Below are 22,555 nucleotides of genomic sequence, written 5' to 3'. Positions count from 1 at the left end.
TTTATATGTTTCAGTGGTGCCAAGTCGAACAACAAATCTAAACCAATCTGAAGAACAAATCGATTTGATTGCGATATCCAGTGGCAACGATTGTTTGTTCTGTTTACCTCCAAATGACTATAAAATTTTGATCAGAAATTTTTGCGAAGGAGTAAAATCATTAAAATGAAAATGACGCAGGTGATTTCTTTCGCCCAACGCAATTCTGCTCCCCGAATAACAGCATGCTTTTGCGTCTTGGCCCTCTTCTCCACTACATAGGTAGATTGTGCGCACGTGAGACATTTCATGCTCTATTGAAGTTAATCCGGGCAACAGTATATACTCTCTTTACTTCAGCATGTTCACGAGGGGTCAAGGGATTAACGAGAAAATGAGATTGAAGCGTTTTATAATACCGTAGATCTCTCGTTACGTCGTTGAAGCTATCCCAGTAAGTGGGCCAACCAGTTTAGTTTTGCCACTTTTTCCCAACGCCAGCGAACACAAGAAATATCTGTGCAGAGACCAACGCCGCTGCTTTTAGTTTGTTTGCGTGTTCGTTCTCACAAAATTTAGAAATTATGGGTCAAGCAGAAAGTGTGGATCAGGAGGAAGTGGAACTTGCGCAAATTCAAGAACTCTGTACAACATTTATGAAAGAATGTCCCAGTGGAGCTTTACATTTGCATGAATTCAAAAGGATCTTCGGCGTCAGCAGCACAAGCGAGGAGGAATCCCTGTACATAGAGACCATCTTCAACTCATTCGACTCTAATCAGGTAATATTAGTTCTTGTGAATTTTGCATAAAATAGTCTAGATTCATAGTAGCCTACAGAGTCGGTACGAATCATTGTGTAGTGCGATGCAAAGGTATGTTTTCTTTTTTGCATTTTATCATCCTCAGGATAAAACCATAGATTTTATGGAGTATGTCGCGGCACTGCATCTCGTACTTCGGGGGAGGCTTGAAGACAGACTGAAGTGGTCCTTCAAAGTCTATGACAGAGACGGTAACGGGCGCCTCGATCGGCAAGAAGTGAAGCACATCATCAGGGTAAAAGAGTAGACTTTTTTTTGTAACGTAGATAATGAGAGATCTCTGGAATATTGTATGTTTCACTGTCTCGCCAATATTTAGTAGTGTAGGCCAATACACTAAATTCATATTTAAAAACAAACAAAATTTACAAATACACTAATGGATTTTTTTATATATATGTAGTGTACTGATGCCCAAGATTACTAATCGATTTTTGCCGTGGTCTGGCTAAATACTAGCCCCTTTTGGCAAGGTGCTAATTTAGTCTCTGCTGCATTATATAACCATGGCTTTCTTAGGACGAGCGCCAATGGTGTTAAGAGTTTGAACTTGTTCGAAGGATTAGTGAGGAGAAAATGAGATAAAGGGGCTTCAAATACCCACTGGCTATTATGCCATCCCCTTAAACTGTCATATAGGATCATAGGGAATAGGTCATACCATGCCTGCATTTTAAGTTATATGTACAACTAAAGTGTGTAACAATGCAAAGAGAAAAATGGCATAAAACATGAAGCCCTACAGTAAAATAATGACTCTAAATCACTGCTTTCTCTTTGTACCTTTAAGATTATTTACAAAATCAAGATCCATAACACAGATATGAACATGACACCCCACGAAGTGTGTGACCGAATATTTGAGCTGGTCGACCAAAACAAGGATGGTGAGTCTGCCAGCACTGTTAATTAATTAATGAGTTCTCACCCTTTCAGTCACCAAATTAAACACTTTTTGCACAGAAACAGTTTTACATATTTCCTCTGTCCAATTTCCAGGTCAGATATCACTGACAGAGTTTATGGAGGGTGCACAGAAAGATGAATGGCTTATGAATCTTCTCAAATTGGATGTGAATGCCGGTGGTTGGGTGGTGCAGAACTGGAACAAGAGCCCCTGACACATTGCCAGCACATGAAGAGGTTTATCATTCAGGTGACATAGACCTGTGTTTTTGGCTGTGTGTATTTAACCAATCCATTCAGCAGATTGAAAGGACTGGCTGTGTTATCCTGTTCTCTCATGAGTTGCTTTATGCAGGAGCACAGCGCTGGCGTTTGAGCATGATGAGTGCTGTGGACAAGAAGGATGTTTTTATCAAGTATGAGTTTCAAAATATTGAGAGCAGTTTAATTGTGGAGTTTAAAGGTAACACTACATACATTTATTCAGTCCAATATTTGGTGTACCAGAGTGCTTATACAGCACTGATGAAACAGGATTTAGTAAGTATAACCATACTTTCTTCTATCAAGAATTAATCAATTTGAAGTATAGCGTCAAAATGGTCTTGTACATATAAGAATGATGTCTATGATTTACCCATACCTAAAAAGAACCCAGTGTGCACTGTCTCATTGACAGTATTGATACTACAGTGTTATTACTCTGCTTTTACCTGTCAAATGCTGAATCAGTGTTGTTATTCTCCTTAAACTTTCACAACTCAATTACTACCACACATCTCAGCTGCCATATTATAACTACTGTTGCTCCAGAAATATTTTGTGGGACAGGAGTCTAATATTGAGTTACTGGAAAATTTGTTTGAAAGTACTAAATTTCTGTCTGTTTGCTATGGGGATTGAGAGAGTATGTTAGACCACATGACAGCTATCCTATCCTGTCCCACGACAGAAAATATATTACAAATACACAGGGTTTGATTGGTAATAATGCTTGCATATGTTAAAATTACTAGCACATGTTAAAGCATTAACATGGCCAGTGATGTGATTCATGCCCTACAAAAACCTTGGCCAAATGATGTCACTTGATTTGTGGGAAGTAAAACAACTTGCACTTGCACAGGGTTTCACAAATCAGGTCCATATTGCCTGTGTATAATGTTTTGTGATGGTACACAAGTTTCTTTGTTCACTGTGAATAACCCAGTAAGAACAAGAGACTTAATTGTATGTCACCTTAACGTTGCTGGCATAGGTGAAGAGCACACTGCACCTTATGTGTTTAAATGTCATTATATTGTGCATGTATGTATGTATGTATGTATGTATGTATGTGTCTATGTATTTATTAAAATCTGTTTTGAAGAACCACTGCTCTCTGAACTTATTCTTTTATGACTCCATTTTTTTGGTTTCTTAGCCATTAATCATTAAAAATAGAATAAATAAAATTGTCTACATTGCATTTAATAATGACAAATATATGTACTCTCTTTTTAATGACTATTAAGACACCAATTTTGATTTTCAGATGATTTATTTATGTTAGTAAACAGTAACCCTTACCTCTTTTTTTCTGTTTTATTTGTTTGTTTGTTTGTTTGTTTGTTTGTGTGTGCATTAACTGAGATGACATTTGCGCTTTCTTATTATGGTGAATACCTAACATACATTTAATAGAAAACAATGACCTGCTTGCCAGAATCTGATAATCTAATCTCCTCAAACATATCCCTGTCCAAGCAGTGCCCCTCTCTTTGCCAACTGTATCAAGTTGGGTCTATCAGCATTTAAATACCACCAAGTAGTGTTTCCAGTCTCAAGTTAGACACTCTATGGGGAGAATAAGGAGAATCAGGTGTACCCACAGTGATAGACCCTTTTGTTTTGTGAAAAGTGTAATGCAAACTCAGAAACCTCTAATTAGACTTTCTTTATGGATCAGGCTTTCAGTAACTGGTGGTAGGAACCATCACTTAAGAGGAGTTCAAAAGTTCAGTAGCTCGGAAAGAGGTTAATGACAATTAAGTACTTTGATATCAAGATCAAGAAATTGCAGAGATTAGGTCTGCATGACACGTTTAGTGGCGAGGGCTCACCTAAATATTTTGTGAATGTAGCCTATTTGTAAATAGACTGAAAAGGACCCTCCACGCGGTCAGCACGATTATTCAAGATTAGTAAAGTAAAAGAACATTGGATTGGAGTCGCAAAATCTAAAAATAGACTGTACCACTCTACTGATAATCCACCCGACTTTACTGTAAATGGGCTAAGTGGTCTAACTCCTGTCGTCAGATGATAGAAGACGTGGGCTATCAGTCAGGGCAGGATGACGTGCGTTTATAGAAAATGTCCATAAAGAGAACCGTGAGTAGTGTTGGCGTTAGTGGGTTGTGCAAACATGGGTCAGTCACAAAGTGAGATCGATCAGGAGGTGGCTCTAACGCAGATTCAGGAACTGTATAAGAAATTTGCCAGCGAATGTCCCAGCGGAAACCTGCATTTACATGAGTTCAAGAAAATATTTGGAATCTCTAGCGACTCAACAGCAGAAGAATGTGCTTACGTAGAAAACTTATTCAGATCTTTCGATACGAACCAGGTAGGTGCAGTATATTTGAATAGATGGCAAATTTGGGCAGTTTTGAGAGTAACCTAGAGGTTGCACCTGTGAAACATTACGGAGATTAAACTGCGGGTGCTTCATGGGTTAACAATGAGCGGACTCTAGGAAGAACAGAGGTATAAGTGAGTACGCCAAAGGGAGGCGACAAACATTAGGTCGTTTACCTGTTTACTGTGCAATTAGTAAAGCGCTGGGCGCGAAACGCTAATGTGTTCTGTCGCTAACTCTGTGTCAGATTAATAGTCAAAAAATTGTTGAATGTTGCTAAGTATAATGTACAATTGCTCACCAAATAATGATTTCGACTGAAGATAACTTTAATGCCTTGAAAAATACTCCAAGCAGACCTGGTTTAACTGGACGTGAATCGTCAAATCTGAGCACGACTCTGACAGTATTATGTTAAGCGGCTAATGTATTATTGCCTTTCCATAGGATAACACGATAGACTTCATGGAGTATGTGGCGGCAGTCCACCTGGTTCTCCGCGGTAGGCTGGAGGATAAACTGAAATGGTCTTTTAAGGTGTATGACAGAGATGGAAATGGACGGCTTGACAGACGCGAGGTGATACATATAGTCAAGGTAAGCACATCACTTACTTTTCTTCGATAGGCTTCGGACTGTGAGTGTATGTGTGAAGTTTCTGAGCTCTCTGAACTAATTTCAACAGATCATTGTTGGGAACCGTCGGAATGTTTCTACTAGGACCTAGGTCAGTGACAGAGACAGACAGAGAGAGCGCGGGCGCGCGCACGAGAGAAATACTTTATAATTACTTACCACCTTAAGCAGGCTTAAAGTTGTTTACCTTTGCTGAGAGTTGTTCAAAGAGGCCATGAAGTCAGGTCGTGGCTTCTTAAAAGGTTAAATTCTTGGTGACGCACAAAAGCGAGTAAACTATTGGTAGGCTACTAGTTTGCCATAATATTCATTTCATTATCATGAACAGTTGGTAGGTTGGTGTTCATAACAGGTCTTATTTTCCATAGCTCGCAAGTGTACCCAATATTGAGGTTCATAAAAGAAATTTTAATTGCAAGTCGTTTAGTTGGATTTACGTTTGTAAGTAATGTTAACAAACAAGACGGTAACAAGTAGGCAGAGACACATTTTGTCTAGTTTTGGTTTTGATGGTGTTTACCCTGGTGTTTGGACTGTGTTTCCTGCAAATATTTATTCCAGACGGGCGTTATAACTGTAACTAGGCTAATTAACTTTTTATCATTATTATTCTGTCTTCTTTAACTGTTGGCAGATCATCTCTAAGCTGAAGACACACGAAAACCCATCTGCCTGTGAAGGCCTCAACCCTAATCAGATATGTGACAGGATCTTTGAACTTGTTGACAAAAATAATGATGGTATGTCCAACTCACAATAACCACCAATGCGTGAACCTGTTCATCTGCAGTGACAATTTGGTAAATTATACAATGGTATATAGAAATATTCATTTTATCTTGCACATTATTTCATTTATTTTACATTTTTATGACATAGTCATTCAAATGTCATCACATTCTTTTCATATTTGAGCTTACTTATATTGCATTGCAGTTTAGTTAAATAAAATGAACTGGTTATGCTCCTCAAAAGCAGTTTACCTTGTAATTATAGTAAAGTGACTTTGGCTCTGTCTAATTTTGCAGGTCAGATTTCCTTGGAGGAGTTCTTGGATGGTGCTCAGAAAGATGAATGGGTATTAGAGCATCTCAAACTGGATGTCCGACCAAGTAGCTGGTTCATTCAACAGCTGAGGAAAAATTCATGACTCCATAAATTGAGCATTTGAATTGGACACAGTGCAAGAGACATGAAGGACCTGTTTTGATCTGAAGTCTGCCTTACATGGACAATGCACATGCAAACTCGGGGAACACTTTAAACATTCGTTCACAGGTCACAGGACTTCTGAAAAATGATGAGGGTTTTTTTTTCCAGATTATACTTGCTTATTCTTAAATGTAACAATTGATCTTGTCTTCTAACAGCTAAGTAATTCATCAGAGAACAGGAATATTCACAAATTTAAAAAAAAAATGAACAGCATCAGGGTATTTTCCATCTGTCACCTGTCACTGCCTTTTAAACAAGGAGACAGTTTTGGACAGAGTGCGAATTGTACAGTGACAATCAGGGGGGTCAACTTTTTCTCCAGGGCTATATACCATAGGCGGACCCCCCCCAATTGCCTCAGTAATTTGAACCCTGGTTTCGGGGCAGAAGTGTTAGGGTTGAATGCATGGCCCATCTTGACATGCTACTTTGAAAGTTAATGTATTTTTAGACATCCCAATTCAAATTGATCAATTCTGGGTTTTACTGAAGCCACCAACTTTGTACAGCCTTTTTCTAATATTAGCAATTTTTTGACACATTACCAGTACTTTTGTGATCATGAACTCTCGGGTATTTCATTTTCAGACTTATAGAGGTGATTATACAGTAGTCAATCACATCAAATGATTTCTCAGAATGGCTAAAGAGCTATGGAAGTAAGAGCTAAAGGGCTTTTGACAATAAGAGAAAAAGGGCAGATCATGGGTAAAATGTTCATAAAGAGGAGAGAAGAATGAAGAAGAGTGTGCAAAAGAAATGATATGCTGAGATGCAACTTAGGTCTCAAATGTATGAAAAGTTTATTTCTTTCAGTGGTAATTCTTTCAAATCCGTCAAAGCATCACTTGGCCTGTACTATGAATTAAAATAAATGAACCAAACAAAAATAATGTCCCAAATATTTATACCATATTTTCAGTATCTTACGCAGCCTTCACACACAGAGCTAACACTCTGGATCATTTGTTTTATGAAACTTGTGAAAATGTCAGGTAGTCCATAACCATTCATTCAAACATAATCTTTCGAGATCCATCACCTACCTTGGTGGCACTGTATACTTGGATGTTTTTGGGCAAAGTGTCTTGGTGCTCGCTGGATTTAACATTTCACCATAGTTGATAGCATCTTTCAACATTAGTCTGAACCAACAGGTGTGGGTGGCCAAAAGCTCAGTTTAGTTCAGTTTAATTTTTCAAGAAATCCTCCCTAAGAAGCCTGTTGGCATGGAAATCGTGTGCCTGCAAGTTGAAGTGGCAGGCAGATTTTGTGTCCCAAAGATGTACGTATTGACAAACAGCAGACACTGTTCTTCTTCTTCTTCTTCATCTATTATTTCTGCAATGATCTATGACCATCTTCTTACCCTGGATGATGACATGGAATTCTTCCCTTATCAGATGATGTTGGATGACATCTATTACCTAGACCCCCAAGCATGCAAGAAAAAAAAAAAGAAAGAATCTTAAAGTAATACATACTTTAAAATATTTCCACGAATTAAATGCATTCTTTATTTATTCTTTTATTCTTTCCATTTGGCTTTTTTAAAATCATCAGCTTCATTACTATAGTAGAATGTACTTTTCAAATTAACACAACTGGAACATGCATACATAACTAATGTCAATAGTTTGTACAATGCACAATGAAACCTGTAATGCTAAAATACTTTCCACGCTGTTTCATCATTTCTGTAAAATGTTGGATTGACAACAATTCAACATCATATTTTCTTACCTATCATGTACAGACAGAAAAAATAGCACCCCTTGTTAACTTCATAAAAATGTCGTCTCTCAATTTCTTTGTAATTTGTGCGAAGCATAAAGGGCCCACCAGGAGTCGTAGTTCTGCATGACTTGGGCTATGCTGAAAATTGCTGGATCAATATAGTAACGTTAAGGATTATGGATCCATTGGGTGGTTGATCAGGGCTGACAAGCGGTAAACCATTTCGTGTCAAAAACTTACAAATTACAAATATATTGATGTAAAGCAGACCAGAACTTGGCACACAACAGTCAGACCATAGGGCAAACATCTCATAACTTGACCCACGTATATACGCCTTTACAACGCATGCGTGTAGCCTGCGTTTTCTTTACCCACCTGACCAAGATGGCTGGCTGCAGCTGTGGAAGGATTGGTGTTGTCATCCTCTGAACATAACTGTAAACATGTGGAATATGTAAATAGCGTTTCATGTAATATCTGGATTAAGAGTGCAACTCAAACTTTTAATGACACCATTATACAGGTAAGGATTTCTGAAGCTGATAGGAGCATCTTTTGGGTTATCATCGCCATTCAGATCAGTCATCAGATCAACCGTAACCACTTAGCTAGGTGGTATAGCGTTAGCTGAACCTTAATGTATTTATCAAGCGAGGTTAATTTTGCTAGCTGTTACAGTGCTTCTATTGCAGGGTACTAACGAAAGAAGACTTTGATCGGAATATGAACTTAGTAATTTGATAAAACAGTTTAGTGAAGCACTGTAGAAGAATAGTGTTGTCCTATACCTGCATGGGCGGATATAGCTCCCAACAAGTCAAAATATCCCCTGTGCGTGGACTACGTTGGCCGGCTTATATAGCTTAGTTAGTTCGCTTAAATAGCTCAGGTTGCTTTCAATACTCGCTAGTACTTGCAAAATAAACGAGTGGAGCACATGGAAAGATGATATTTGTACTATTATGTTTTATAGCATTTAACGTGAGTGTCTGATAGCCATTCGTACATGCTGACAACGAGTTTTTGTGCGTCTGTCGAAACCAACTAACATTTGCTAAGCGAGGTTGTGTTGCTCACGAATGTCAATTATTTAGCGAATAAAACGATCTAACGAATATGACGAACGCCTTTTCTTGTCATATCTGGGCCTCTTATTCGGTGTCGTTGGGCCAGTTACTTTTGGACACGACAAAAGACGTAGTAATATTCAAACAGATTACGTTTGGGAAGGATCTCTGCGAGGTGGCGATGCGTGATAAAGCTGCGGAGCTGGTCTGGCCTGATTTTCTTCTCTTGTCACATGCCTTGCTAGGCAGAAATGAATTCTATTGGTCTAAGTGGTTGAATAGATTAGTAATGTCAGGGCTGTTCGTGTCATTATGTGTAAGTCACTAAGGTCTTTCTTGTTTACAGATCTCTTGAACAAATATATCTCAAATGTCCCCTTTGTCCTTAATGTAGATGTCCAAATCAGAGTCAGAATCACTGTATTCACCAAATGCACACGGTACAGACGAACTTGACCTGGCAATTAGCACGAGAATATACAACATATGTGCTACACCATACAAAATATGCAATACAGACCACATACATACTATCTATATATAGTCTGTCGTCATATTAAATAGCGCAGCATAGTATCTACATATAGTGGATGATCATATTAAATAGTATAGTATATTATTCACATACAGTATATGAACATATAAAATAGTGCATCCTGCCTAATATTGATCATAACAGCATGTAGTGTGTGGTTGTATATATGCTTAAATTTTATGTTCAATTTTTTGCACATTTTTGACATTTGAATTTTGACCTGTTAAAACTATGGTTATTGAGAAGTGCAAGTTCCCAATTGTAGCAGTTGCTAGCTGAATGCCATGGTTGAAAGTGATGTCAGTGTCAGTGAGCATATGCATATGAATTCAACATGTCACCTGATAGCATGTTTTAAACAACAGTGAACAAAATCAGAATTATATCATGTGAGGTATGCAGGGGATATGCAAGTTTAGTCAGATATCCCAGAGCATTTACAGTGTTGCTCTCACAGTAAGCCACTGCTTGTCCCTTGTTTATGTGTTCCATTATAATGTTCTATTTTTGCTTTGTGTCATATTTAGGCCTGTCCTTTAAACCATGCTGAAGTGGTTTTCCACTGATGAGGCGGGAGCTGCCCAGGGAGTAAGTAAAAGTTAATTCTTTGTGTAAATATGATTGATTGATTTTTTATTTGATTGTCAGTTTACATTTGTTTGAATTTGCTGAATGTAAAATGAGTCGTTTTCTCTCACTGCACTTGTTATAGATGTATGCTCTTGACTTTCAGGTTCACCGGCGCATGTCAGTGGTTGTTTATCATGTCCAGTACCTTTTACAGTTGATTTAAGCAGTGAATTAGCCCTTTATGCCTTGGCTTTAGGTCAGATGCTGGGAGTGTGAATGTTTGTTTTTCCTCTTTTCTAACTGCTCCAGTGTGTGGAGCTCTGCTCACTGGTCCAGAGATGTTTGAGACCAAGCTGGTGAGACAGGGCTTTATGAGACTTGAGGATTACACAGACAGTGTTTAGGGAGATTATACTGAACATTCTGGTCTGGCATTGGTTGGCAAGCTTTCAGCTGTGCCACTGTAAGGTACTTTGACTGGCTCACCAACACACAGATTAGAACTGGACATTTTCTGTGGAACAGATGTTTGAGAGGTAATGAAAGGATAGAAAAAAAGGATAAAAATGATTTTATGCCAGCACACCAGAGAATCAAGAGACTTGTTAGAGAATCAGTCTATAGTTAATGTTCTACTGTGAGCCAGGTACTTTACAATGCTGTTGAGTACTCTGTTGTTGTCTTTCATCTTTTCAGTCACAATTGTTTAGCTTTATCTAACCAGTTATATGTATAATCAAGCTGCAAAGCTTTTGTACATGTGACAAAGAGAGACCAAGGCCAGAGTGTAAGACGTCAAGTCTTCCAGCAGAACCACCCTTCTTGCCTCCACTCTGGTCTATTGCAGCCTAAGGGCTAACCTCCCTTTTTAATTCCACCCTGAATCTTAGTGTCAATTTCAACATTTATGTTGTCGTCTGCTGAGAGTAAGTTCATGTCTGAATACATTCCTCCTTCCAGTGGGTTGTTACCCCATCAAAGCTTGTAGACATATTTGTGTTCTGTACAGAATGTTTCTGGTTTTGATGTTTTTGAGAGCAGATCAACAGTAGCCTATGCTGTTGTGCAAAGGCCTAAAACAAGAGGCTGTGCAGTTCTTCCAGCTTGATGTTTGTCTTTCTTTAATAGGAGAATAGTGGATGAAAGTGCACTAGAAAGATTGATAGAACAGATGCTTTTGTAATTTTCTCAAATTCTGTATTTTTTAGCTGTCAAATCGAAGTAAAATTGTCACTTGACAAGTGATTACTTCTCCAAGTTGTGTGTGAACATTGAGACTAAGGCTGGGTGATATTGTTCATAAATAATATTGCGATACTTTTTAGGCTATATCTCGATACACAAGAATTATTTCTTGATGTTATGAAATCTCCTCTAAAGCACTTCAGAAATGCTCAATTTAACCCTTTGATACATACAATCACACCGGTATGATGATTCTAGTTGTCCCTGCAGCATGTGCCTGCATCAAAACATTCCTGCTTATATTCATCAGCGTGCAAAAGGGGGAAATCACAACCAAGTTAAATTTAACAAAACAGCATTTATTCAACATCTTCCTTGCGATACCCAAACCACTGCCAGACGATGGATCCAGTGCTGTTTCTTTTCGGAGCCAATTCGTCCGCCTCCATCTTCTATTACCATTTCCAAACTCAACATGTATAAACTCACTTTAGCGCTTTACTTATTTCGCTCTCTCCAGGCTCTTTCCCTGTTCCCTCCAGATACACATGTACAGCTGGCAGCTGATGACAGTTTTCATAAATTTATTTCATAAATAAAAGTGAAATCTGGAAACACCCATAGTTCCTTTTACCTAACATCCAGTGGTCTCTGTTTTAGGCTCCAGGCTCCCCTCAAGGGGACCAGGGAGGTGGTGGACCCCCTCTCTACGAGGTAACTGAGAGACTGGGTCAGATGGAGCAGCTGGTGGCTCAGCTGAAAGAGATGATCAGGGAGAAGGATGCAGCACTGAAGGCCAAGGATGAACAGCTGAAGGTATTGAAACACCTTAACAAAGTATGAGTACAAAACTGTACTTGTTCAGTATCACAGTTTGATTGCAAGGCACTATGTTTATTAGGGTAAAATGGAATTTGGTCAGAGGCTTGAAGGTCATGTGCTGTTGATTAGGAGACTGACCAGTGACATTACTCTCTCTGAACAAGATAATAGTGAATGAACAGGGAGGACTAACTGTTCACATAGCCTCCTCACAGGACTTAACAATGGACTTCTAACAGTGTTTTGTTTGCGGAGCGACTCTGAGTCGCCTGCCTACCAGTTAAAGATTAACAGCTTAATACAAATACTGCATTCTTTCGCTGGGCTGTGAACGAGCTCTAAGTTCTGCTGTGTCAAACATGCAATTAAAAAGAAACACTATTAGGAATCACTGCAGTTTCAGTCACTGTCAGCTTATTAACAAGTCTTTTCTTTTTTTTTGGTCTTTCTTTAAATAAATATGAATTTTAATTTATGTCTAATCTTGACTAAGATGGTTTTCTGAATAAATCTGTGTGTGTTTGTGTGTGAGAGACAAAGACGTAATGAATATCACAGAGTTATACACACATAACTTAACTAAAAAGCCGCTGCAGCACACCGAAACCGAAAGTGAGGGCACCAAGAGCGATGGCTTTATGTTTGTTAGATGTTTTGTTAGATTAACAGTAAGCACACTCTGAGATACGCAATTCTGTGGCGACCAACAAGATGCGTATACATTAATGATATGTCGTGCTCATACTCTACTCAGAAAAAGAATGTATTTATGTCTTCTGTGTGTGGTGGCTGTCAGAGTCGTGCTTGCGTGTAAGCTGTGTTTTCATAGGAATGTGGTGGTAATGGGAATCACATATATGAATATTGCTGCCAGGGTAGAGCAAGAATGTTTCAGAGTAGTACTTGCAAATGAAGATCCAGTGGTACTTCCAGCGTGCTGTTTACTTTAAAGGCACCGTGGCTGTGGGGCTAGTTTTGTGTTTTTTGAGAGGTGTTTTGGCCAAACAAGAGGACTCCCATGATCACTCTCCCGGTAGCCCTCCCTTGTGCTTCTCATGTTTACTGTTATTTCTGTGTCATTCACTTAAAGTTACGCACACTTAAATATTTATTTTGTAGACAGAGAAGGAGTCATGTGAAGCTAAGCTCTCCAAGATGCGGCTCCAGAACAAGGCAAAGGTCACCTCCCTCAACTCCCAACTGGAGGAGCTGAAGAAACAGCATGGGGATACAGGGGGCAGGACTACCTCACCTCAGATTAAACGAGTAAGATTGCCTCTTCAGTGTGTGGTGAGGAAATACTAAGTGTTAATGGATCAAACAATCCTTTCTACCTCAAAATGAAGCTTAAAAGGAATCATTCACTGCAAGTGAAAAAGAAAACATACATCAGGCATAGAACAGGTTTGGATCCAACTCTTTCAGGTCTAACTGTTTTGGAAAAGTATGTGAAATAATTGACATTCTGGGCCATACGCTCCTTGAAAGTTTTAGCATCCTCCTCTTCAGCTGTATGACTCAACATCTAAGAATAACACTTAGCGTGCCTTATTGTAGTGTGGTGCTTAAACTCTTTGACCCCTGTCTGACCTGTGGTCTTGCCTCTGTAGAGTGGAAGTGGGGAGTCTGGAGAGACAGAGCCGGCGGCTGCCAGTCGGGGGAAGATCCTCCGGCTGAAAAAGAAGGTGGAGGAGCTGGAGCAGCAGCTCTCAAACAGAGAACAAGAGTTGCAGCAGAAGGTAAAGCACACCATTTCTTAAAGAGACCCTAAAGAAGTTTACAGCTTGCTCTTTGGCTCAGCCTGCCCTTAAGGTTTGCAGGACTGAAGTCGAATGTAGATCTTTTTTCCTTGGTTTAAAAAATGTAACATTTTAACAGAGAGCAGATGCCACTGGAGATTGTTTTTTGCCGTATCTTGATACCTATGGAAGTACACTTACTTATTCTCTTCGTGTGGAAGTGTTCCTTCTGAGACAAAAACTATAGAATTCCAGTACAGCAATGGATATGGACCAAATGTGAATTTTTTTCTCTCTTGTACTTTGTGCCTTTTAGTGTTACCCCTGCCATTTTTAGTCATTATCTGTCTGATTTAGTACATCAAAACTTGCATGTCTCCTATCCTTCCAACGCCTGCAAGGGTTGCTTAAAATACCCTTCTACCGTAGTCTTTTTGGTGTCCTTTGCAACTGTGGATTAGGTATCTGTACCGTTTCTGCTGCTTGGCTGCCCAGGGTAAGCTGAGTCACAAAGTTTCCTCTGTCACAGTCTCTCCGTACTCACTGAAAGAGATCTATTGTCCTGTTTGTCGGTATCCACCTGGTGTAGAATGACCATGCTTGAGGTGCTAAGTAATGTATTTCTGTCTCAGACACAGGAGTTAGAGGTTCAGCGAGAACGTGGTGTTGAGATGGACGCTATGTTGGTTGAAAAAGACAAGCGTCTGGCTGAGAAAGAGGCCTATATTGTCCACTTGCAAATGGCTGTCTCTGGAGAGCACCCCGCCACACCTTCGAGCCAAGTCACTCAGGACAACAAGGCAAGATACATGCTATCCATCAGCCTGTTCCCAGCTGAACTTCCCTGTAGTTTCCGTTTCTCTTTTTTACGGCTCATGAATTTGTATGATGCACTGGGTCTCAAAAGCGGGTTCATGACTGGCGATGTTCTGCTTTCGTCTCTTTCTTTCCAGGCTCAGTCAGTGGATGAAAGCGGCTCTTTGCAGGAGTTGCAGTTGTTGGTGCAAAGCCTGACAAAGAAAGTAGGCGACGAAGAAGAGAAGTATAGCCTCCTCCAGGAACAGACTAAGAGTCTCAAAGAGCTGCTGGTGTCTGAGAAAGCCCAGTTTGAAGAGAAGGAGAACATGTACAAACAAAATGTGAGGTTCCCTGTTGCTTCAGTCCCCGTTGTTCATTGTGCTCTGTTGGAAGTTTTTTTAAATATTAATCTTGTGTGGGTCTGTGTGATGATCTGCCTTTCAGATACAAACATTTAAGGACATCATTTTAGAAAAGGACAATAAGTTGCTGGAGGTGAACAAGATGCATGAGCAGGAACTGTTTCGGCTTGCAGCCAAGTCAGACGCCAGTGCTGATCTTGAGCAGGTATTTTCTTGACAAAAAAAAATGAATACTTCATATTCTCTCTGAACCCATCTCATCCTGATGCATGTGTAACAAACTATTTCATAAATACTTGCAGTCAAGAATACATTTCTTAACACTGGTAGATTCTGATATTGTCTGCTTCAGGTGTGATACAATTTAGTTCTGTAATATGTGTGAGTGACATTTATAATGTTCCAAGCCTTACTGAAATAAACTTCTCAATTATGAATAGTGACAGAAGAACGATGTATAATGGTTACGACACTTTTGTTGTATCTAGCATTAGCTCTGTGTGATTCATCTTAACAACAGATATTAATGCACTTAGTGTAAGATAACAATGTACTTTAGTGAGTTATCCTTATATTAACTCACTATACCTTTACCAGTATTTGTCCATATGCCATACGCAGGTTTGTGAATAACAAAATAATAAAATAAATCATAGCCATTGCCATTGATGGTCCACAGTGCAGTGCAAGACAAAAAACTAAAGAAAAGCGTTAGCTTTACCGGGCATAACTTTACCAGGAATAAAGCTATCTGTCAGTATGTGTGACTTGCACTCCACTGTGTGAAAAATTCAGAGCGGCACAATTATGGATATGCAGTAGTAAATGCATCCCACTCTTTAATATTACTTTGCTTAACCTTATTTTAACTTTTTTTTTTTAACTTTAAACTTGTTGTCTGTGAGTTCTGATGAGATTGTTGAGAGTTACTTGCAAGCATTCAGTATGTCTTATTCCGTGGTGGCTGTGTGAAGCTGTAGTCCTTAAGATGTTTTGTTTCTTCAGCTCCTGAAGGCACTGAAACAGAAGCTCCATGAGAAGGAGGAGGTGTTGTTGGGTAAAGCACAGGTGATCGATGTCCTGCAGGGAGAGGTGGATGCTCGTGACCAGCAGATAAAAGTGAGTGAGGGTTAGGTTCTTCCTTTAAACCGAGATTATGACATCTCTCCTTTTTTCTTGCACCCAGTTCCTCCTTTATCTGTTTTGCCTATTTTTTCACCCACTTTACATGACCCCTCCCCTCTGCTGAAAACTCACATTCCTTTTTCTGTTTAGATTTATTTTCCTAGTTAAAATTTAATGTGTCAAATCCCCTTAACCTTTGAAGAGATGTGAAGGTGTAGGTGGGATTAAACTTTGAATGACATCTTTGAATCTTTATTCAAAGATTCAATGCTACTTGCTCTATCGAAGTAGCATTTCATATTAGCATTTATTCATAGAGTGTATGCAAAGATAAAGAATTATGTTGACATGAAGGTTGTGTCCCACAAGTGAATCTGCAGTCCTTAACTTCTGTTTCAGATAGGTTGTAATATATCTGGTGGTAGTGCTGTACAATAAGTCAAATTAAAACTGAAATCACAGTATGGACACGTCTGATTGCTAAACTGCAAAAGGCTGAGATTTAATTAAATATACTTATACCATGACCTCTGAAGGTACTTGTTTCTGGTTGGCTAGTGGGTGCCTGTTAAAATCTCACAATGGGACTCCTCAGGTGGATCCAGTCAAAAGTATAACTGATGCTTTTATTCTTATTCTGTATGTCTGTCTTTCAGGAGTTGTCTGAAAGGATGAGACGTTTGCAAAGTGAAAGAGAGAACATGCAGTCTAAACTAGAAGCTGAGAAGCATGTTATGCGTGCACAGCTGAGGGACCTCATGGAAAAACATGAAGCTGAACTGCGACGCGTCACTGAGAAACATGAGCGCGAGATGTCTGAAAAAGAAGAGGCACTACGCACTCAGCTTGAGGCCATGAGGAGGTCCTCTGCTCAACCTGCAACACCTACTGACACATCCACAGACATGACCACCAACATACCCACAGCCCAGAGAGTTGCAGAACTGGAAGGTAGTCTTTCACAACAGAGCTGATGCTATCCTGACCCCTACAAACTTCACTATAGACCTACTATGGGCCTCCTATCCTCTCTCACTCACTCACTCACTCACTCACTCACTCACTCACTCTCTCTCTCTCTCTCTCTCTCTCTCTCTCTCTCTCTCTCTCTCTCTCTCTCGCGCTCTCTCTCTCTCTCTCTCTCTCTCTCTCTCATTCAGCTGAAGCTAAGCTGAAAACAGAGGAGGCCAGCAAATCTGAGGCAAAGTTCTTAAAAATGAAGGCCTGGTCTAAGTCTCGCATCAAACAACTAGAGGATGAGCTGAAGAAGGCTCAGGTAAGAGGGGTATTCTCTGTGCCTGGCTTACTCTTTGCGAGCTCTCGACTTTTTGATTTGTAACAGTTTCCTGTCATATTTCACATAACAGGCAAGATATTTTTAAAAAAGAAAAAAAATCATGGCAAAGGGTACAGTTCAGCTCTGTTCACACCGCTGATCGTTCTTTATTGTTGCTGTAACCCGATTGTTTTGGCAGACTATTGGTTGTAATTTTGTCATGTGACCCATATCTCATTTGAATCTAAACTGACCCTTGCCCTGAAATGCCTTGTTGCCATTATGATCACCACTCACATAGAGATTCAGTTCTCACTAATGTAGACAATTTTTATTTGAGGCTAGCTGTAGTTTCTTCAAACTAATGGTGGTCAGTTTTATGTGCAACATTCTTGCGAACGCATGTCACATTGAGAGCCTCACATTAATCATTTGGGTCATATTAAATACTGAACAAATCCAATTTGACCGTTTCACTCGGTTCACATACAGGGAGCTTCCCATGACTTGAAATTGGATTATGAAACAACAAGCAGACCTGAGCATAATCCCGACTGAAATACAGACCCATGCACAGATATTTAGAAAAGCAGTTGCTCAGGTCAAAAAGCCAAACCAAACTCCCGAAAAGCAATTAAATCTAAGTAAAATGTTTGAGAGCTTGCACTGTATTAAAATGAGGACCTACAAGCTTGCTGTTTCCCTGGCTGCCCTTGATTCAGCTGCTCAAAGTGGAGCTGTTTGGCAGCCTTCCCCAGCTCCCTGTCCTCTCTTTAAAGGGCATTAGTTACTGCAATGCACAATGTGCAGCAATCACCACTGTAATGAACAGAAAAGAAAATCATACGGCCTTGCTAGATGCTGCTGGCCAGATACTTTTGAGATACGGAATTGAGCGTGGCATCCTTTTTCATTTTTCATTTTCACCTTGCTTTTGAGGCAAATATTGTCAGAGTGGCATTCAGAATTTTTCAGATGCTTTTGGATCTGCATGAATCAGCTCACTCTAGGGTGAATCAAATGAGAATAACATGGAAATAAAGACAACAGCAGCAGCAACAACAACAACAACAACAACTATTATTATAATTATTGTGTTGTTGTGGGTGGTGTTGTTGTTATTCATGCGTTCAGGGGCACTTAAGCCATTGAGGGCAAAAGGACAGGGGCTCTGGCACCTCTGCATGTCTCTGTGAAAAGATGACCCCTGGTGGTGTTTTGCTGTTCATACTGTTTTACACACTTTTTTCACATATGCAGGAAAATAATCTGAACTGGACTGCTTTTAGCTGCAGTGTGAATATAGCCTGACATTGTCAACACATACAGAATTCTGGGATTGCTGGTATTTGGCATTATTGTTAGTCCTTTAATTCAGTACATTTTCTTCAGCAGGCATTAGCTGTAGACATTACCTTCAGCAGTTATCTTCTGTCTTTTCATTTGAATGGTTATTAAAATCGAAATGTTCTGACCCCATAGTCTGGGAGCGCAACCCCAGATATCACTGCCCTGCGCAGCCGTGTTACAGCACTGGAGGAGGAGAGGGAAGAGATGCTTTGCAAACTGGACCAGTATGATGAACTCAAGGCTCAAAACGGTAAAAATAATGAAATGTTGCTACTGCATGACTTATTGTCTCTTCACGGCCTTATGAAAAAGTATACAACTTGTCGCTCAATTTGGCCCTTGTTTCATCTCAGTTATTCAATTTGGAATACAATTATTGTATTTTGTATTTGAAATACAGTTAAAAGAGTAAAAGTAAATATAATATAAAAAGTATATATAATTTCTGAAATTTGCCACTATCTAGAGCTGATTTTAGTCACATACTTGAATTTAGTTTTTTTTTGGGGGGGGCGGGTATTTTAAACTGTTTACAGATCTGTTAGAGGCCAAGCTGGTAGTGTATGAGGAGCAGCAGAGGAAGATGCAGGCAGACCTAGAGCAGGTCACAAAGAGGGCTGCCTCTCAGGTCAGAACAGCCTCTTTATCACTGGTAAAGAACGGAACATTTACTCACATCTTTCAGCTCATTTACGCTGCTTATCTGGCCTCATTACACCCTATCCCTGTAGCACGCCGACTTCTTGAAACTTACTCTTCCTAATTTACAGTGACTGCCTATTAATCAGATTATTCATTTACCAGCTTCATTCATCATTTTACATTACAAATTATAATGAACATGACCTCTTCCGCAGGCGAGCGAATCTGGAAGTGCGGATGATTTTCAGAGTCAGGTCCTGGAGTGGCAGGAGATGGTTACCATGGTGACAGAGGCAGAGGCAGCGCGAGACCAAGCTCGCGAGGAGAAGAATGCCATGGTGCTCAGGATAAGCCACATGGAGGAAGAGAGAGAGGGTAAGGAGAGGGAGCGGGCTTAGAGACACCCAGACAAACTGCAGGTATTCCAGTCTGGAACCAGAAAGTCAAATTAAAGATACATTCCCAGTGTAGCTTCAAATGAATGGCACAAGCATGCTGAGAGCACTACTTTTCATTACACTTCTCCAGGATATTCACAGAACAGTTGCGTTGCCTTGCTAATGTTCACACCCATTTGAAGCAACATGGTCACTTCCACTCATCACTCCCAATTCAGTCTCAAATACCGTGACAGTTTAAAAGGTCTTAGCGACATCGAGTCGATAATTTCACGTTTTGCCTCTCAAAAACACAATATGCCATTAATCCAATTAAGAAATATATTCTGGTTTAGGTCTAGGACTATTTAGCATTGTCTCAAAACTGTTGAATCCCCTTTCTGTTCATTTAAAGCCTTTAGCTTATTCTCATATCCTGGCGTCTCTTCATCCCGCTTTCTTGTATCACTGCATTCCATGTCCCCAGTGGTCAGCGACATGTTTTACGCTCAAATTGTGTTTTTTCTTTTTATTGTCATGTACATGGTTAAACAAGTCATGATCTATAAATAACATCTAGTGTTAGTTTAGGAATCAGCTCTTTAAATCATTTTGTTGTTGTTGTTGTTGTTGTCTTTTGATATAGTTTTTAAAGAAATCACATATCCTATTAGATGTTCTGTGAACATACAAGTTGTTAGAAATGACCCCCACCCCCAACAAAAGTAAGAAGGAACGTTGATGTTTTCCTTTGCTGTTGTATTTTTGGGTTGTTTTTCCTCTTAGAGCCCTTGTTTATTGTCACTGTCTGGTTAAGCATGACACCTTTTTGTTTTATTTTTCTCTTATTTCCTCTCCTTCATCGGTGAGATGAACATTTGCTCCAAGTCCCAGCCCCCCCTCCACCCGTCCTACTGCTCTATGTGATGGGCGCAGCCACAGAGAACAGTTTCCCATCAGTTTTGTGCATGCAGGCCACGCTGCCCTGGGTGTCAGGTCCCTACTGTACTGTACGCTGTTTCTCAATCATTTTAATCCACCCGAGTAAACTACTTATAGTACAGCAGAGCCTGGCACCTTTTACGCAGATTTCATTTGTGTCTGTCATCCCTGTTCTGGTTTTCCTCATTTCCACTCTTTATTCTCTGTACCTTATGACTTTACAGTGGGCCCTGCCCTATAACTGACCTGTAACATTAACAAACCATAACAGATTTCTGTGGTGATGGGAATTCTAACAATTGATGATGGTCAGCTTCAGAAAATAAATAATATGAGCCCATGAATCGGTGCTGATAATGCGATAATAATTTCCCTTACACTTTGAAACTCACAGAAAGAGCTGTGCTGTAATGCACAGACAAACAATATTAGAAATTGTATAAGACCTTGCCTCCAATCACAAAGTGAAAGGTGCTGTCCATCAATGACTATGCATTTTGTTATCATCAGTCTAATCGCAACTAACATTTTCTCTTTTGTTAGTTTAGTGAAGCAGATACAGGGACTTGAATCTTATCTTATATTTTAAGGACTGGAATATGTCAGCCAAGTCCCTTATCCAGAAAAACATGGTAGTTAAGAATCATTACACTTATAAATCATTCCTCCCTAAATATAAACAGAAATCACAAGTATGATCAAATTTATTCAGGCTATCTTAGTTCTGCACAAATAAAAAAAAAAAACATTTAGTCTGATTCTAACTTTGATCTGTGTCCTAGCTTTCTCCATTTTTTAAAAAGATAGTAAAGGTATATACATTATGACTCAACATGGTTATAGTGTTTCATAATGGGAATAGGCTACATCTTAAAGTGAAGATCTATATAGCAAGTGTGCCACTGTATCTTCCACAGTTCTCTTGACAGAAGGTAAAGTAGCTTTGCATATTAGTAGAGATGGTCAGTAGATGACTTGTAGCTCATGCTTGTATATTTCATCTGTAGGTTCAATAGGAATCCGTTGCCAAAAAATCACTAATGCCACATTAAACAACCTTAATTTATTTGGGGTAATCTTTACCGTATGGGGACACCTTTTACTGCATGCTGCATTTTTCCTCTGTTGGGGATATATGGACCTTTATCTCTGTAGATGTTCTTTTTTTCTCCACATTCCTCAATCAGTCAATGCAGGCAGGCCCAAGTTCTATTCAGTGTTGTTATTTTGTAGAAGGTATGGGACTTGGGCATATCTGCATTGACCAGTAGAGTCGACACTGAATCCCTTTCCAGTTAAACCTGTTTCTTTCTCCCTCTGCACTCCTGAGTAGAACATCCTCCTGACACCACAAAACAGATGGGAATGTGTTTTGTGCTGACTCTTTGTGATACTGTAATATTACTGATTTGACGTGAATGTGATTGCACTTTCCAAACGGCCCTTCCTCCATCCAAGCTAGGCTGACCGACAAAACCACCATTTCTCACAATAGGCAAGAATTCTCCCCTATCCCTTGCAGTTTGTCTGAAACCTTTTGAGAATGCCAGCCACCTCACTGCTACTTACAGTATGTGTACCAAAAATGTGATGCTCAAAGACAAGTTTGCATGGCTTTGACTTAGGTGCTATGGGGAAATCACACAACACTAAAGCACATATGATGCACATTGAGCACAGAGGCACCTTTCGTTCTCTTTATATGCTGTGAATTTGCTTGGCTTCCAATTGAACACTTTGTCCTTGTCTATAAGCGTGTTTGATGATGTAGTGAAAATGGAGAATTTGTGCTCTTTTCTTGGTATCCCCTTTTTCCTTTTGCTCTCTGTCATTTCAGTCTTCCCC

At 39.6% G+C, this 22,555-nt stretch overlaps 4 protein-coding genes across 4 annotated transcripts in view; all 4 read left to right on the top strand.

Moving 5' to 3' along the window:
• The first annotated feature begins 560 nt into the window (after nucleotides 1–560).
• LOC115830173 (guanylyl cyclase-activating protein 2-like) lies at nucleotides 561–1,924 on the top strand. The gene is made up of 4 exons (XM_030794221.1): nucleotides 561–761; nucleotides 889–1,038; nucleotides 1,594–1,690; nucleotides 1,803–1,924. Exons 1-4 carry the CDS (start codon nucleotides 564–566, stop codon nucleotides 1,922–1,924), a joined length of 567 nt encoding a protein of 188 aa, XP_030650081.1. The 5' UTR covers nucleotides 561–563.
• Nucleotides 1,925–4,116: 2,192 nt separating this feature from the next.
• Nucleotides 4,117–6,115, top strand: LOC115805410 (guanylyl cyclase-activating protein 2-like). The gene is made up of 4 exons (XM_030765982.1): nucleotides 4,117–4,317; nucleotides 4,777–4,926; nucleotides 5,600–5,705; nucleotides 5,994–6,115. Exons 1-4 carry the CDS (start codon nucleotides 4,117–4,119, stop codon nucleotides 6,113–6,115), a joined length of 579 nt encoding a protein of 192 aa, XP_030621842.1.
• A 2,220-nt stretch (nucleotides 6,116–8,335) lies between these two features.
• Nucleotides 8,336–14,808, top strand: LOC115830172 (golgin subfamily B member 1-like). Its single transcript, XM_030794220.1, has 7 exons — nucleotides 8,336–8,443; nucleotides 10,050–10,110; nucleotides 11,938–12,093; nucleotides 13,219–13,365; nucleotides 13,710–13,838; nucleotides 14,471–14,684; nucleotides 14,792–14,808. Exons 2-7 carry the CDS (start codon nucleotides 10,066–10,068, stop codon nucleotides 14,806–14,808), a joined length of 708 nt encoding a protein of 235 aa, XP_030650080.1. The 5' UTR covers nucleotides 8,336–8,443; nucleotides 10,050–10,065.
• LOC115805877 (golgin subfamily B member 1) overlaps nucleotides 14,807–22,555 on the top strand; it is a 28,335-nt gene continuing 20,586 nt past the window's right edge. The window contains exons 1-8 of the mRNA XM_030766574.1: nucleotides 14,807–14,977; nucleotides 15,081–15,203; nucleotides 16,004–16,117; nucleotides 16,780–17,074; nucleotides 17,284–17,399; nucleotides 18,882–18,999; nucleotides 19,286–19,401; nucleotides 19,607–19,766. Coding sequence (XP_030622434.1) covers nucleotides 14,963–14,977; nucleotides 15,081–15,203; nucleotides 16,004–16,117; nucleotides 16,780–17,074; nucleotides 17,284–17,399; nucleotides 18,882–18,999; nucleotides 19,286–19,401; nucleotides 19,607–19,766 — 1,057 coding nt within the window. The 5' untranslated portion in view covers nucleotides 14,807–14,962. The remainder of the gene's footprint in view (nucleotides 14,978–15,080; nucleotides 15,204–16,003; nucleotides 16,118–16,779; nucleotides 17,075–17,283; nucleotides 17,400–18,881; nucleotides 19,000–19,285; nucleotides 19,402–19,606; nucleotides 19,767–22,555) is intronic.

This window comes from Chanos chanos, chromosome 2 (assembly GCF_902362185.1).
Source record: "Chanos chanos chromosome 2, fChaCha1.1, whole genome shotgun sequence".
In the NCBI taxonomy this organism is placed as follows: domain Eukaryota; kingdom Metazoa; phylum Chordata; class Actinopteri; order Gonorynchiformes; family Chanidae; genus Chanos; species Chanos chanos.
This window is presented reverse-complemented; position numbering and strand designations above follow the sequence as displayed.

What these genes read in the sequence shown, in the direction of transcription:
- LOC115830173 (XM_030794221.1), top strand. Translation starts at nt 564, where the DNA reads ATGGGTCAAGCAGAAAGTGTGGATCAGGAGGAAGTGGAACTTGCGCAA. An exon ending in AAGTGAAGCACATCATCAGG is followed by an intron (nt 1,039 to 1,593) that starts GTAAAAGAGTAG and finishes TGTACCTTTAAG; the next exon opens with ATTATTTACAAAATCAAGAT. An exon ending in GGTCGACCAAAACAAGGATG is followed by an intron (nt 1,691 to 1,802) that starts GTGAGTCTGCCA and finishes TCCAATTTCCAG; the next exon opens with GTCAGATATCACTGACAGAG.
- LOC115805410 (XM_030765982.1), top strand. Translation starts at nt 4,117, where the DNA reads ATGGGTCAGTCACAAAGTGAGATCGATCAGGAGGTGGCTCTAACGCAG. An exon ending in GATCTTTCGATACGAACCAG is followed by an intron (nt 4,318 to 4,776) that starts GTAGGTGCAGTA and finishes GCCTTTCCATAG; the next exon opens with GATAACACGATAGACTTCAT. An exon ending in AGGTGATACATATAGTCAAG is followed by an intron (nt 4,927 to 5,599) that starts GTAAGCACATCA and finishes AACTGTTGGCAG; the next exon opens with ATCATCTCTAAGCTGAAGAC.
- LOC115830172 (XM_030794220.1), top strand. Translation starts at nt 10,066, where the DNA reads ATGCTGAAGTGGTTTTCCACTGATGAGGCGGGAGCTGCCCAGGGA. An exon ending in AGGCGGGAGCTGCCCAGGGA is followed by an intron (nt 10,111 to 11,937) that starts GTAAGTAAAAGT and finishes TCTCTGTTTTAG; the next exon opens with GCTCCAGGCTCCCCTCAAGG. An exon ending in CCTCACCTCAGATTAAACGA is followed by an intron (nt 13,366 to 13,709) that starts GTAAGATTGCCT and finishes TTGCCTCTGTAG; the next exon opens with AGTGGAAGTGGGGAGTCTGG.